Here is a 16,167-nt window from a genome sequence, read left to right as displayed (position 1 = left end):
CCCAGCTTCAGTCCTCGTGTGGGGAAGATCCTCTGGAGAAGGGAATGGCAACCTACTCCAGCATTCTTGTCTGAAAAATCCTATGGACAGAGGAGTCTGGCAGGCTATAGTCCATAGGGTCGCAAAGATTTAAACGTGACTGAGTGCCTGACTTTGTTCATATAGAACAGGCAGGATTATTGCTTGTTTCTTTATCTTTATTTACCAGTTTTGAGAGGAACGAACTGATTTCCAGCATCTTGCACAAGTCCTGCATTATATTTCAAGAGTTTAGTTTCTGTTTGTGTTAGTTATTTGAGTGTCAGCATGAACTCCTAACATTCCATTTTTCCTTTTAAACGGAAGATGACATTCAGAGACCGCAATCTGACATTAGAGTAAACGTTACAATAAAAACCAAAATCATCGATATAAAAAATTCTGTGTGTGTGGAAAACCAGCTTTGAAGAAGGTCCTGTTGTATCATATTTTCACTTTTCAAGTGAAATATGTAAAGTTAAATTTTCTGTCTGATGCCAGGAGAAATTACTCTGACCAACTCTTTTTAATGATACTTAAAATGAAACCAAACTGGGGCTACTTCACATGAAAGTTCAGTGGCTAGATATTTCCTCCTTCATTTTCTTAAGATAATTATTGCCAACACTTTGTTTTTTTAAAGGTTATGTTTTGCCTAGGTTTCAGTTTCCATCTGGTAGATTTCCTTTAAAGCACAAAACTAAAGCTTTTTTTTTTTTTTTTTTCCTACCTAGCTGATTTCATGCCAATATTGGGAACCAACCTTAATCCAGAATTCATTTCAGTCTGCAATAATGCCACATGGGCAATTGGAGAGATCTCCATTCAAATGGGTAAGATTTCCGAACCACCCCCCCCCCAATAACAATTTTTAGATAACTTAATATTTCTGTAGTTGCCTTTTTCTAATGAGCTTTACCTATGTAAATATATAACATATCACAGTAAAGGGGGCAGCATATTTTCCATTGATATTTTAACAATGAAATGTTTCTTTTTTTGTTTTCTCTCTCGGGGATGATCTAGGTATAGAGATGCAGCCTTACATTCCTATGGTGTTGCACCAGCTTGTAGAAATCATTAACAGACCCAACACACCAAAGACGTTGTTAGAGAATACAGGTACCATACGACTGAACTGTTAACGGTGAAGAGAAAACGATCTGCCTTGTCATTTTAAGTTAAGATGCGTAGAGAAACCAAAGCAAAGCTAGCTTTAGAAACCCAGCTTATTAATTAATGGGTGTTTGGGATTCTCAGTCATGAAATGAACTGTTTGAGCTTCATTCCATAGCCAGTTTCCAGAAGCTTTCCAAAAAACACTTTTTCCTCTGCTACAGTGTTTTAATACTCCCTAAAGTGGACCCCAGCTCAGATAACTATATGAGTTTTTCATTAATTCAGAGTAACTGCTAGCTGGGGAGAATTTTTTAATATGTAAAAATGTAACCCCAAATAGATTGTATTGTGATAGTTAGTCTGTTAATAATGGCATACGTATTTTGTATTTTGTTGTATACTTTTCTTCACATTGGGAACTTGAGCAGTATCTTGTGGGATTTTTATTCAGAAGGCTTGTTTCTCTTTTGCATTTATAGAGAGCATGTTTATATTAAAGAATACCTTCCATACTATAGAACACATTGCAGGGTGATTTCTTCTTGCTCTGCCTTTTTGCTAATAATTTTTTAAAGTATGAATTTTGTTTTCAATCAGGCATGTCGTTTTCTTCATATACTAAGACAGTTGCAGCAGTATAGTCATAGCCAATGAATGCCTTACCAAAATACTGGACAAAGATTTAAATAAGTTTTTCTAAATAAATTTATCTTCAAAGGTATTTTAATTTTATGGTTTTTAATTGTAGAAGGTTTATTATATCCTAATGTGATTATTGGTATGGAAGGAAGTCTTTTAATTATAAAACAGTTATATGGCTGTTTGGCTGTATGGGTACTGTTTGTATCTTAAAGTGAATTAGATTTTCCTGCTAAAAAGCTCAAAAACCTATGTGTAGGATGGTTATGAAATCTTGTCAGGTGTTTATCTCTTTAGAATGCAGTACCTATACATGACATTCAGATCTGAAACACTTGCCATTATAAAATTACTGTTGAACATTAAAAACTTCTTATTTATTTTTAAATGTGAATGCATAACTGCAAATAAATGTTGAGTGTAATGTATATTAAAGTTTCTTGTGGGATATCAGCTGGTGAATTTGCTGTATAGTTCCTTGAACAAATTGGCTTTATTTATAAGATTATATTCTAAGTATGAATCTACCCTAAGTAAATCAAGAGGTAGTTGATAATGCCTTTCAAGTTGATGGATTGAATTTGTGCCCTTAAGAAATACATTTGGGATTCACTGGATTATTCTTATCGCAAGTGACTGCAGAAAATGCTTCTCTTATTCCTTACCCAAAGGAGGAGAGATTAATTATTAAAATAAAATTGTCTGTGGGTAATATCTGTAGATTTTAGCAACTTAATTATTAATACATTGTCTTAATATTTCATAAAGTCAGTTCCTTAGTGTTTGCAGTTACTTGGTTTTTTTCTGATTAGTATATCCTACACTGAACTTTTTCAATGGACCATCATCTGCTTTATCGCATGTTTCATTGGATTGTTCATACTTGCCTGTTTAATGAGAATGTTGCATAGTTTGTGTCTTTTGAACATAGGTTTTCTTTCTCTTGCTTCATATGAATCTGCTGGATTTTAGTATTATCTGTGTAGTTTGCTTCAAGTAATCCTTAAACATTTTTCTTTACCCCCTCCCCCACCCTTTTTTTATGAAAGGTTAACCTGTAAATTTTTGAGAGAACACCATTAAAGCACCTCATGGTTTGTTTTCTGTTTGTATTTTTTTTCCCATTGTGTATAAATGTATTTATATGTACGTACCTATGAACTGCAGAATGCAGTTCTGAGTTGCACTTGTTTTAGCTCTTTGTAAGTTCAAGAACTTAACTGAATTTCGATGGTAAATTTATATTTGATTGATTCCCACTTCAGATTTTTAAAAATAAAATATTAGCATGTTGTAATCATGTGTTTTATTATCTATCATTTTGTGCTGTGCATTTCATAGCAAGGACAAAATATTTGTTCCTTTGGTCCACATATCACATGCCATTACAGTGGACTTAATTTTCTTTTTGTCAAATAGGACTTGAAATTAGAATTGTTACCATCAGAGAGAGGGTTTTTTGGAATGGGATTTTGACATAGCACAGCAATTTTCCAATCCATTTATTCAGTATGTACTGTAACACCTAAAATTTGATAGTTGATTTTGATGTTAGGCAAGAAATGGTCCACTAGCTTATTTTGGAAATGTTGGTAAACCAAAAATATACCAAAATTTTTATTAAATTCCTAGATAATTGTAAAGAATAAAAGTTACTTTTAAAAAGCAGTATGAAGAAGTGAGAAAGATTTTAACTTCTGAGAAGTATGTTTGAATAGACAATTCAGAAATGTAATTATTTACATTTACTACTATTTCTTGGAGGGGGGACTAGATTTCATTATTAAACTCTGGAATTTTAACTGACTATGAAGGAAGAATCTATATCTATTTAATCCGCTCATTGTTTTTATTAACAGAATAACACTTGATTGAGCGAGAAAAGCAGTTCATCATGGTTTTTGGTGTTCTCTCAATCTTTAAAGTTTTTTTAATTCCTTTTGTTTTTCTTTTTCCAAGAGTATGCCATATATGTTGCTGCCCCTTATTATAGGGGGTGGTAATAAACAGCACTGGTGAAATCTTATGTTTATTATCATACACAAATTCTGTTGGTTTCTGTTTCTGAGTTATTTGTTGTTTTTTCTTTATTTTTTCTCCTTCCCCCTCATTTGCTCATGTCTTGGTTGGCGTTTGGTGGTGTATAACCGTGATTGCGTTACCTTAGCAATAACAATTGGTCGTCTTGGTTACGTTTGTCCTCAAGAGGTGGCCCCCATGCTACAGCAGTTTATAAGACCCTGGTGTGTATTATTCAATCTTTTTTTTTTAATTCATTTTTCTTCACTCTTTCTTTCTCTTTCTATCTCACTTTTAGATATATTTTCAGTTGGTTACAAAAATCACAATCCTTAATCATTGCCAACCATGTGACTAATCTTGTCCTATCGGGTTTGTGAGGTTTTCAGTAGCATCGTCATGTATATTTATTTTATGTTGTGGCTAACGACTAATTGATGCATGGGATAAGATTGTCACATGCTTGCTGTGTTAAAAAGCCTGATTATACATAAAAAGCATTTAAATATCCACCAGTAAAATAAAGATGCATGCAAATTCTATAAATTTTAGGTTTCTGCATTATGTTTCCTTTTTAAAATTAATTTGAAAATTTGGATTGCATTAAGAAATACATGTTTAAATTTGTTATGTATAAAAATCTTATTTGCTTGTTAATGTAAAAATTGAACATCTACACCATAAGTTGTATAGTAATAGTTTCTATTGTGGCAGTATATCCTATGTTCTGCTGCTTTCAACTGACAGTCTTTCAATTCAAGTCATTTTTAGTAGTGTTTAATGGAATACAAGTCATAATACAGTTTTAAAAATTGATAATTTACCTTAGCTCAAGCTAATTGATAGTGTAAATGGGAGATTAAAATCAGTTGTTATTACTCAGATGCAATCTATTGGTAAGAATTGTGAAATTGAAGGTTTTCACTGTATTAAGACTAGATGGGCCTAACATAATATAGTATGAGAAGCTTAAGCTTTATGAAAATTCTTTGAATATAAACATTATCTCTACTCTGGTGCTTATTCCATTAAATACTGTCCATTAGAATTGTAGTTGAACCTACTTTTTGCTTAAATGTTAAACTCAATTCTATAATTTAATAGGTGCACCTCTCTGAGAAACATAAGGGACAATGAGGAAAAGGATTCAGCATTTCGTGGGATTTGTACCATGATCAGTGTGAATCCCAGTGGAGTAATCCAAGTAAGACGTTCATAAAGTTTTAATTTTTAATGTTCTGAATTATTAAACTTTAAAGGAGGGGAGGTATTTTTACAAAGATACTGAAACGTGTTTTCAATGTATATTTCCTAATACCTTGAATTGATGATACCTATTTTTATTTTTTAAATCTTTTTTTCTGTTGTGGCTTATAATAATAACAGATTGAAAGAATAAAAGTTATATTCTTGAGTTGAATTAAGCCAAAAGTTCTTTCATCCTTTTAGATCTCATTTATTTACTTTGTAAATGCTTCCTAAAACAGTGAATGTAAATTTCCTGAGTTTGAGGCTCTCTATACTTAAGAGAATGATTAAATAGGAGGATACTCTTTCTCTTCAGTTCAGTTTAGTCGCTCAGTCGTGTCCGACTCTTTGCGACCCCATGAATCGCAGCTCGCCGGGCCTCCCTGTCCATCACCAACTCCCGAGTTCACTCAGACTCAGGTCCATCGAGTCAGTGATGCCACCCAGCCATCTCATCCTCTGTTGTCCCTTCTCCTGCCCCCAATCCCTCCCAGCATCAGTGTCTTTTCCGATGAGTCGACTCTTCGCGTGAGGTGGCCAAAGTACTGGAGTTTCAGCTTTAGCATCATTCCTTCCAAAGAAATCCCAGGGCTGATCTTCAGAATGGACTGGTTGGATCTCCTTGCAGTGCAAGGGACTCTCAAGAGTCTTCTCCAACACCACGGTTCAAAAGCATCAATTCTTCGGCGCTCAGCCTTCTTCACAGTCCAACTCTCACATCCATACAGTAAATAAAATGGAGTACTGAGTCAACCATTATAACTGCTTTAACTTTGATTTATTATCCTTACTTTGTTTCCTATACTAGTTTAGGTTATATTTAGACATCTTTAGCATTTAAAGAATTATTCGGCAACAATACCAAACGTGAATCTGATCAAACCTCTGGATCCAGCTTACACGTAAAATGTAAAGGAACATGTTGATTGACACCAAATGTATGAAATCAACAAAATACAGGCTGTGGGCTTTAGGTTAAATGCCCCACATTCCTCAACAGATACAAATTGTAAGGAAAAGAAAGTGTAAGAAGGGTTTTCAAGAAACCCTTCACTTTTAAGAGATGGGTGCTTTGAACAGTTTTTAATTGACGTGTAGAAAATAGGCACTGAACCACATACACAGTAGATTTTAGGCACATGCATTTTATTTGCGTAAATATGTGTTTTATGTACATACTGGTATAAGTGAATTTTGGAGTTAATGAGGTTCTCTGAATTTAATAGTGAAATTTAAAATAGTCGACATCTCACACCATCAGCAATATTTTGTATGTTGAACTGTTTCAGTAAGATAGTTGAGACTGAAAAATACTTAAGTGAAGTATTTCAAGTATATACCTATTATCTTGTTCTTTTAGTCAGAATAACCTGATTGTCTTTTAAATAACAGTCTGAGCATTGGGAGTGTTTTTGTTTGTCTGAGTTGAGTTGGATTAGGTGCTGTTGGTAACTGCATAATTTTTGTTCTAACTTAATGGTCATTTCATTTACATTTCTGCCTGAAGACGGATCTTGAAACTTAGGCCTATTTTCATATACTTTAAATAAAATTGATTTGATATATATTTAACTAGCTTAAAATTATTTCTCAGCCAATCAAAACTGTAAAATTACTGAATTTATAGAATTCTTTAATTCTATAAATGAAGGTTTTTTTGAACTGGTGTTTATTTGATGCTTTCAGTCTTTGCTGATGTATACATTAGACTGGGGTTTTGTTCTGTAATATAAAATGAAATACAAGAAGGCACTAAATTCTAATAGAAACTGTATGAATTAGAGATTCCTTGATAAAGTGGAGTCTTAAGGACAACCATTAAGAAATCACTTACAATTCCTTATCATAGCTGTTAAATTTTTTTTTTTTTTTTACCTAGAATTCTCTTGGTATATATTCTGAGGTTTACATGTCTTTTCTTGTGTTTGACAAGTATAGTATCAACATAAGGTATATTTTTTGCTCGTTACAGGATTTTATATTTTTTTGTGATGCTGTCGCATCATGGATTAATCCAAAAGATGATCTGAGAGACATGTTCTGTAAGGTAACTAAAAAGTCTTTATGATGCATATCTTGTCCTAGTTAGGAAATAAATTATCTTTTTATTTCATATGGGACTTAGACGCTTTGAGTCAGTGTTGATACACTGTGTAACCTTTGTTTTGGTAAAGAAGTTGACTTTCTTTTCTTGATATACAGTCGTGACCTTGTATCAATAGAGCACATACTTTTAAAATGTTTTCTCAAGCAGTACCACTGATTGATGTAGGCCCATTATCCCAGCTATACTGAATAAGTAGTTTATTAGCTGCCCAGTTGTGTCTGACCCTTTGCAACCTGTCCCCTTGCCAGGCTCCTCTGTCCATGGAATTCTTAAGGAATACTGGAGTGGGTTGCCATTCTCTTCTCCAGGGGATCATCCCTACCCAGGGATCAAACCTTGGTCTCTTGCATTGCAGGCAGATTCTTTAGCATCCTAGCCATCAGGGAGGCCCATGCAAAGTAGGATATATTTTCAAAAATGACTGACTAAGATTGGAGTATAATATAATCTGTTGAACAAAGTCAATCTAGTAGTCACAACAAGGATTAAACCTGTCTGTTTCAGTAATGCCCCCCTTGGATTAATTCTAGTCACCCCTCAATAGTGAACTATATAGTTGCAACAATGAACCCAAAGCTTTGTATATTTTCCATTTGAAAATATGGCATAAAAATTTTAATCCCTTGGGTGGATTACTAGACCTTTATGCTTGCTTCTCATTACTGTTTTGGCAGAGTTGCTTAGAGTGCTTCTTTTACTAGGACACTTAACTGAATTCTAACCTTCTCAAAGCAAAGTGTGCAGCGTATCTATCCTGTGAGGTGCTTTTGGGCAAGACATGGAATGATAACAGATTTCAACAAAAGTTTGAGAATACTTTATTTTTTTTTTTAATCTTTAATTCTTACATGCGTTCCCAAACATGAACCCCCCTCCCACCTCCCTCCCCATGAGAATACTTTAAAATGGGTAAAATTTTAGAATAATCAGTAGTGTTTGATTTCAGAAGCTATGCAGATACGAGTTCCTCTTTTGTTACTGGTTATTTAATGATTATTTACTTTTTGCAGATCCTTCATGGATTTAAAAATCAAGTTGGAGATGAAAATTGGAGGCGTTTCTCTGACCAGTTTCCGCTTCCCTTAAAAGAGCGTCTTGCAGCTTTTTATGGTGTTTAATCTCATATACTTAAGCTGCAGTCCCAAAATTAGAGGTAAGTTGTAAGAAATTTGGAATTTTTCAGGATGGAAAAACTTGTTAGGACTTCAATTTAGAACTACCATGAATAGAATAAAAGCTGTTCGTTTTCCACAGAGGTTGAGTAGAAGAGTCTTATATTACATTTGACTTAAAATTGACTTATGTGAAGTCTACAGATTGATTTATTTATTTATGAACGAGCAAAGCAAGATAAAATGCATGGTTTCACTTTGAAGCCTCTTAGAAGGAAATCCAAGTTGGTACGCTAGTTAAATTTCAGCCTGTCCTTTTCTTAATTTTTTAAGTATAGCCTTTTATATATCAAAAGCTTTCTGTGTTGTGAGCTTTAGGGAAAACCCAAGTAGAACTGGAGCTCAGTTTGGTCTCAGTAAAAATAATTATTCAATATTTAGTCTTTATATTTTATTGAGTCCCTACCTTGTGCCCAGCACTGTTTTTTTGTTTGTTGGTTGGTTTTTTGAAAGGTTCATTTTTGATTTGGGGTGGTGAAGAGGTAAGTCCACCTGGACTCTTGTTCTTTGAGTTTTTCTGACCTAAGTCAAACTAACAATTCTCGTATTTTAGCCTTAGTTCCCTCATTAGGTTATTTTAAGGATTAAATACTGTGCCAGGACTAGGTATATTGCCTGACACACTAAGTTGGCTCTTTTATAAATATTAGAAATATGGGTGATAATGTTTTAATTCAAGAAATAATTGCTGCCATTGAGATCCATTGTACAAATAGGGATAAAGAATTAGACTCATCATCCTACAAGCCATATTTCGTCTGTTTGCAGTGCTGCGCCCCTCTCTGCCTGACATCACTTTCTGTGTCTGATGCAAGAGGCAGCTGAGAGCCATAGGAGAAAGAGGCCACATGGCTTCACTGACTAGTGTGATCCTGGGCAGTTGGTCCAGTTTTTTATGTTCTTTAGAGATTGTATTGTTACTTGATTCATTGTATGTTCCACTGGTCTTAAAAAAGAAACAATTTTGTTTAAGTATAAAATTGTTTTGTTTTCTTACAGGTCCTTCAGTCTTGGAGACTATGAGGGAGCCTCTGCACCCAGGGAAAATGTTACCCTTTACAGGGGGGAAGGGTAAACCAGTAGGGAATACAGTACAATCCCAACCCTACTGGGAGGGGCGGGAGGGAGGTGTTGCCGTCACTGTATTAAGTCGATGTTGGGAAACGTTTTAACATCTGGAGCCTTTGTGGGTGGAAATCTGTCTCCAATTACAACTCTGCACTGGATGTGAAGAAGCAAAAAAATACCTATCTACTCACAAAACAGTACATTCTGGAATATTATGGGGAATTGTACCAAAACAAGAACCATATAAACGCTGCGTAGGGATAAGAAAGAAGAGAAATTCTATAGCGCACAATAAAGGAAACCTAAGAGTGGGGATTAGAGACAGTAAAGGGGTTTTTTTTCTTTTCTTTTCTTTTTTTTTTTTTAATTTAAAAGGTTTTATAAAATTTCCCACATGATGGGGCCTTGTTATTTGCATGCTGATGAAGAACTACACAAATGAAAGCTAATCGAGTTAAAATCAGCTTGCCTACCCATAGTAGAAGCAGGTTCTTGGAAGTTACAATTTAAGGTACCCCAAAAAGTTGGAAATAAAACAAAACAAATTTAAACAATGAAGCACCCTGTGAAATGCCAAATGAGTCACTCCTTTTACCTTTGTGGGGTGGGCAGGGAGGGAGGAATAAATGGGGCTGGACATATCGAACTGAAGATTGACATCTTGGTTTTTCATTAAGACATTAACGTAGTGGCTATAATTTGATGGTTGTACATCATTAGATTTAATTTCTAGACCAAGATATTGTTCTTTTTAAAGTGCAGTTTAAGGTTCAGGCATGCGTTCTGGCTCATAGTGATTGAAAGTACTTTAAATTAGTGGGGAAGTAGCATGCTTGCATCACATAGAGTGATATTGGTATTCAGTTACCTCTGTGGCGCCAGTTTGTGTTGCAGTTTACCGATTCAATATAGCCCTGCATTTAAAATTCCTTTTTAAGATTTGTGAATTTTATTTTTATTAAGAATATAGATATAAAGTACTGTAGTTTACAGCTAGGCCTTGAAATAATCTTTTTAGGATCTGTTAGGAATAAGATTGGTATTGTATCGTGTGTAACCTGCACAATGTGGAAAGCTGATATACCTGTGCAAAATCTTTGCCTCTGTGCTGTCAGTGTGGTGTGCTTTCTGCATGGTTATATGCTACTAGTGATTTTATCAAAACTTCTCTAAAACTTAAATTACATGGTAAAGATCTGTAAGAGGCGCATAAATGTTAGTTGGCACATAAAGACAATTGTAGAAGTTGAAGACATGATTGCTATATTTCAATGTTTATTCCCACTCAACATATTGCCTTCTGAGCTTTCTTTTTTTGTTCAAAGCATGATCTTAAAGATATGTTTAAGTTACTGGATGTGATGCAGGGTTCCTACACTGTATTGGCGCATGTTGGTGGCCCTCTGTGCCCTAGATACCTGCACATGGGGTGCAAGTAAAAAGCTACAGAGTGAAAGTGGGTTTGGATCCTCTTCATTTCATTTGTTTAGCTTTTCTGTTATTTTTCTCTACTTACATGTATTCCTGTGAATAAATCCTTGTTAAGTTAACCCTTTACTTTTCCTTCCATGTGTATTTTCTTATATACTGTGAATGTGAAAACCTAACTGGTACACTTGATCTTGTGTCCATATGGAAGTGCAAGTCTTTATTAATTTGGATTGCCTGAACAGTGTATCCCATGATGATGAAGGAAAATGGAGAGATTTTTCTTTTTAACTCTGCTGGTCAGAGATGAAGCCACACCTTTCCATTTTTCAATGCTGCATATTTAATCTGCAACAGAAATGTTAAGCCATAACAACCTTTTTATATTTTAGTTTGTCACCTTTGCATTGCAGAATAAATACTGAATAACCATTTTTGTAAGCAGTTGCTCCTCTTTGCATGGTTCTATTCCTCTAAAGGTGTTGAATGACACAGCCATTGCACTGAAGTCTGAGCTGTGTGCGTGTGAATTTATAAATACCGTTTCAAAAAAATTCAAATGCATGGTAGCATGCAGAAAGGTTTTTGTTGTGTGTGTGTGTGTGTGTATTTTTTTTAACATGTTCTTTCACCTTCTTTTCTCTACTTTGGCTTTGCAAATTTCAGTCTGTAGAGCCTGAAATTAAATCATATTTTTAGTGTCCACTTGTTTTTAATCGTAAGTTGGATCCAAAGGGTATGTAGCATTTTGCTTTCTAGTACCATTGCCTCATTGGGAGCTCAAAATGTGCTTCCTAGTTAGTGTTTAAAACCTGATTAGGGTAGCTGTTTTATCCTCAACTTCTAGTGATATGTAGTTCTCCAAAATTTTTCAATATGGGAGATATTTTAATATTCTGGAATAAGTAGTAAAGATTTTAAATTGAGAGAAAAGACAAAATTCTCAAGAACTCTTTTAAAACATACAGAAACGGTCTTCAATAAACCTGTGATTGACAATTCTGTATTGACTGAAAAGCATTATTGTTACCTGTTGAGTGGAAAAATTAATTTCTAATTAGATACGTAACCAGTCGTGCCCCTTTTTGTAGTCAGTGTGTTTTTAAATTAAAAGGAAATTTAATTTAAAAATACAACATATAAATAAATAGACTGCAACCTGAGATGAGGTTGGGTTTTGGGGTTCCCCCCCTCTTGAGGTTATAGTTTCTTCCTAGTTGTATTTCAGATACATAGTATACCATAGGAATTTGCAGAAGCCATTTAAGTTTAAGTTATCTTTTGAGGTAAGCTCTGATTTAGCATTTATTCTGATAAAACTTAATACATCATGGGATATATATATGTATATAAAGCAAGTCGATTCTTGTGCAGTCTCAATAGTTTTGAATGTTGACTGAATGTCTATGGAATTGTGAGTTTGTCTTTGTTACATTCCAGTGTTCTGCCTCTTGGCATGCTCAAAGCACGGCTCACTTCATCTGCTCCTTACACACTCAAGTGCTGTTAGTGTGCTCAACTACAGAAATAGCCGCTGCTAAGTGATGTAGATTTTCTACTTGAATATTTTTATGTTGTAGGAACCTCAGGAGGTCAGTGTTTACTGTTTTATATATGCCTTCTTTTTCCTGTTTGAGCTTCTCTCTTTGAAGGATTCTAACAGAACAAAAGCTGCTGATCAACCTAAGTTGGAAACAGAAAGTGTATTTAATATAGTTTAAATGCATGTTGGGCAGTTCCATGTTACAGTCCATTAGTAAGTGAACTTAGTGCCACAGATATTCATTTATTCAGGAAAGAATTTTGCTTTTTGTATTGTCTAATCTCTTTAATAACTTCATACTGTGTAAAAAAAAAATCACACTTTTTTATATTTTTTGGTTGGTTATTTTCCAAATAATCAACATGTAAATAATCTTTAAGAGCCAGTTCTGATGCTTTACATTATTGCTACTTGATTTTGTGACGCAAGTTAGATTTCAGAAGAATAGATTTTAAAACACTTAACCAAGCCATTACATCTTAAAAACAAAATAAGTAGCATACATTTTGTAATTAACATATTGATAAACACTGTGATTTTTTTTGTTAAGACTTTTTCATTGATCTGAATTGCTTAAATTGCATATATTGTAAAATAGGGTCAGATGTATATTTTAAAATAATCTCAACTGACTTTCCTCTATTGAAATGCTTTGTCTACTCAGTTATAAAATATTCAGATACAAGTTTTATCTCAGGTGAATACTCTTGTATCCTTCTTTGTTTGGTGACATAGGCTTATAAAGGGTCATCATACTTAAATTCTTTGGTTTTGTTTTTTAGCGTATTTCATGAAGACTCTTTCCATTTAGTCTGATTTTGTAATTCTTAGTCTAGCAGACCATGGCGGTGTAAGTCCTTCCTGGCGAACCCTTTGGCATGCAGGTTGACCTTGAAAGTGAATTCAGTTTGGTTCTCCTTTTCTCCAAACTCTTTTTAAGATAGTAGAGTGGAACATTTTCTGTCATGTATTAAACTACCCTGCATATAGCTGAAATGCCAGAACTAAACTAATTATGTCTTAAATCTTTTAGTCTAAATTTAACTTAAATCCTTTGCCATAAAGAAAAAAGTAGGTTTTTTTGCTCCATATAGTTCATCTATATTATTCATATTGAATGTATTAACAGATAACGGTGCAAAAACATTCTTCCCAAGAGAAGAGTGTATCATGCATAACTGCAGTTTAAATCCTTTCTTTAGTAGCCCTTTAAACTATACACAGCTTCGCTTATTGAATTATTTTTTCAAATAATACAAGGGGGAAAACACTTAACTGTCACTACTAATACTGTTACTGCAATGTAGGCATTGAAATCTTGACTCAAACTATGGTCTTCAGGTTAAGGGCCTAAAATAATCTAGAATAAAAAGTCAGATCGATAAAGAGCTGTTTAACAATATTATCTAGTAATACCATGCAAATGCATTATATTAGTACTTAGTCATACTGTATTAAATATAGAGATGTTTCTAATGTCTCTTAAAAATTCAGTTTTATTTAAAATTTTCTTTCACTTGTACACTTTGCAGGTGACTTGTGACTAATTTTTTCTGTCTTACATAGATCTTCCCCCATTGGTATTATATGTGAGGGATTCTTTATGCCTAATTATTATGCTTATTAATTTTAAGATACACATGTTTATTGTGATTTGTATCCCAGAATGTATTGTTTTTTTTAATGTGTGCATGATTTTGAGGGAAGTTAAAGTGGTGATTGTTTTTTTCACCTCTTGTACATTTTAAAATCAAACCAAATCTATTTGCCAAGCATTATATCACTAACTAGGAAAATAGGATTTTTCCCTTTTATTACTATTTTTGTTCATCTACCATAGAATCCCCTTGAAGATGGCTTGGTATTTTTCACAATTAGCTATTTTGCAAGTCCAGTTATCTTCCTAAAAGCTTATACTATAATATGGTTAGCCTATAAGGCAGTGGTGATGTCCTTCCCAATACCAGCCTCATAAAGGGGTTCTGCTGTACTTTCCCCATATTGCCTCATTGTTCCTCTGTGGATATATAACCAAATTAAGATTGGATGAGTTTTATGGAGATAATAATAAGACAATACTGTATAAGTAATTTTACTTAATAGATTATCATCTGTGAGAAGATGTTTAAACGTGGTTAATGACTTCATATTATAAAACAGTTTTACACTTAATATTCATGTTAATATTGGGTGCAATAATTTAGTAGTTATAGCTTTAGTTATAAATAACTGGATCTTTCTGCTGACAACTTAGGTTGTATGAGTTATGCTTAAAAGCTTTAAATCTGATGTTTCTTGTACCTGCCACACTATGTTAGAATGTGTCCTTCAAACATATCCTCCTGCAACTTCTCAAACTGTACTAAATTGATATTTCTTGAAGTCAAACTCTGTGCTAACAGATCTTCATTTTAAATAGAATACGGTTTTAATTTTTGATAAGCTGCTGAATTTTAAAGAGAGTTTTTTGGGGCCACCAAATATTTTGGATCATGCAGAGAATATATATTGTACTGTAGTAATTTTGTATTTACATTTGTATGATGTGACATAATAGATGTGAATGTTAATCACTGCTTGACTATGTTAATAAAGTTGTTTAACTATAGATGTTTCACTCTGATTTTTAATGACAGGAAACGAGCTTTCTTCCCCCACTCCTCCCCCCATTTTGGGTCCAGATAGGTCTTGTGTTCCTTGCTTTTTGTTTTGAGGGTCCTTTTTTTTAGCTTACACTTTAGTACACTCTTGTTTGACACCATCTATTTTTTAAAATTGAGTATTAGTTGTATAGTAAAAAACCTATATTCCCCACATTTAACTTCTATTATTGATGTATTTCTACAGAGTTGATTCTAGGTTCAGCTTCCAGTGGGGGAGGAAGAAAAGATGATACTCTGCAAAAAAAAAAAAAAAAAAACCTAAGTGAAGTCATGAATAAAACGTTGAAAAGGACAGACTGCATGAATGTGTATGATGTGTGGCCTATTGAGGCTTTCTGGTCATCCTCCAGAAAAGATAAAGACGTAATTTTGGAAATTAATATTTAGAAAAGCAGTAGTTTCCTCTTAAGGTTGTGACTCTTTATTATAGTTGCATGTTATTAATTAAAAATATAATTATTTCAGAGGAAATGTGTACATAACTGTCAAGTGCTTTTTTTTTTTTTTTTTTTTTTTTGGAGCAGGCAAAGTGCCTGAGGTTAGATTAGTGCAACCCAGAAATTTTAAGAGAAATGGGACTTGGGATTTTTTTTTTTTTCTTTTGGTTACCTGGGCGTGGAAACATTGAGATACCTTACTTGTGTTGGAGAAGAGGGGGAGGGAATGACATCTGGCTATCATGCTGTTCTAAAACATCAAGAAAGATTCCAGGATTTAGGTTGGGGAAGAAGATAAAACCAGCCTAATCCTTAAGTTTTTCATCATTCTGATTTGCTGCTACGGTCTTAAAATGTGCCTGAATCTAAAAATCTTTTGTTAAGTCTTTAACATTGTAATGAAACTAAAGTACAACTTTTAAGATGTTTTCACTTTATACTTACTGTTGCAGGTGGGTGTTTGTTATCTTTCAATGAGTTCGTTATCACCCTGACTGCGGTCATTTGCGTGACATGTGGTTCTTTAGGAATGATTGGAAAAGCAGCAGGTGGCCCTCACAGCTCTGAGGTTGGACTCCCTTACTGCTCTGGTGAACGTGGAAGCTGCCGTCTTGTCCTTAACCTCAGAGTCTTGTGCTGACCTGATGTAAAAGAACCTGCTGAATCATCCTCATAGGTCTCCAGTGTTGAACACAATTTACAAATT

The 16,167-nt window shown here is 34.0% G+C and overlaps 1 protein-coding gene across 3 annotated transcripts in view; it reads left to right on the top strand.

The window, feature by feature from the left end:
* TNPO1 (transportin 1) overlaps positions 1-14,969 on the top strand; it is a 91,101-nt gene extending 76,132 nt beyond the window's left edge. For all 3 annotated transcript variants that reach the window (XM_018065583.1, XM_018065585.1, XM_018065584.1), the window contains exons 19-25: positions 753-851; positions 1,045-1,140; positions 3,944-4,019; positions 4,900-4,999; positions 7,016-7,090; positions 8,161-8,303; positions 9,322-14,969. In XM_018065583.1, coding sequence (XP_017921072.1) covers positions 753-851; positions 1,045-1,140; positions 3,944-4,019; positions 4,900-4,999; positions 7,016-7,090; positions 8,161-8,268 — 554 coding nt within the window. In that variant the 3' untranslated portion in view covers positions 8,269-8,303; positions 9,322-14,969. The remainder of the gene's footprint in view (positions 1-752; positions 852-1,044; positions 1,141-3,943; positions 4,020-4,899; positions 5,000-7,015; positions 7,091-8,160; positions 8,304-9,321) is intronic.

Source organism: Capra hircus, chromosome 20 (assembly GCF_001704415.2).
Source record: "Capra hircus breed San Clemente chromosome 20, ASM170441v1, whole genome shotgun sequence".
Taxonomy (NCBI): Eukaryota; Metazoa; Chordata; class Mammalia; order Artiodactyla; family Bovidae; genus Capra; species Capra hircus.
This window is presented reverse-complemented; position numbering and strand designations above follow the sequence as displayed.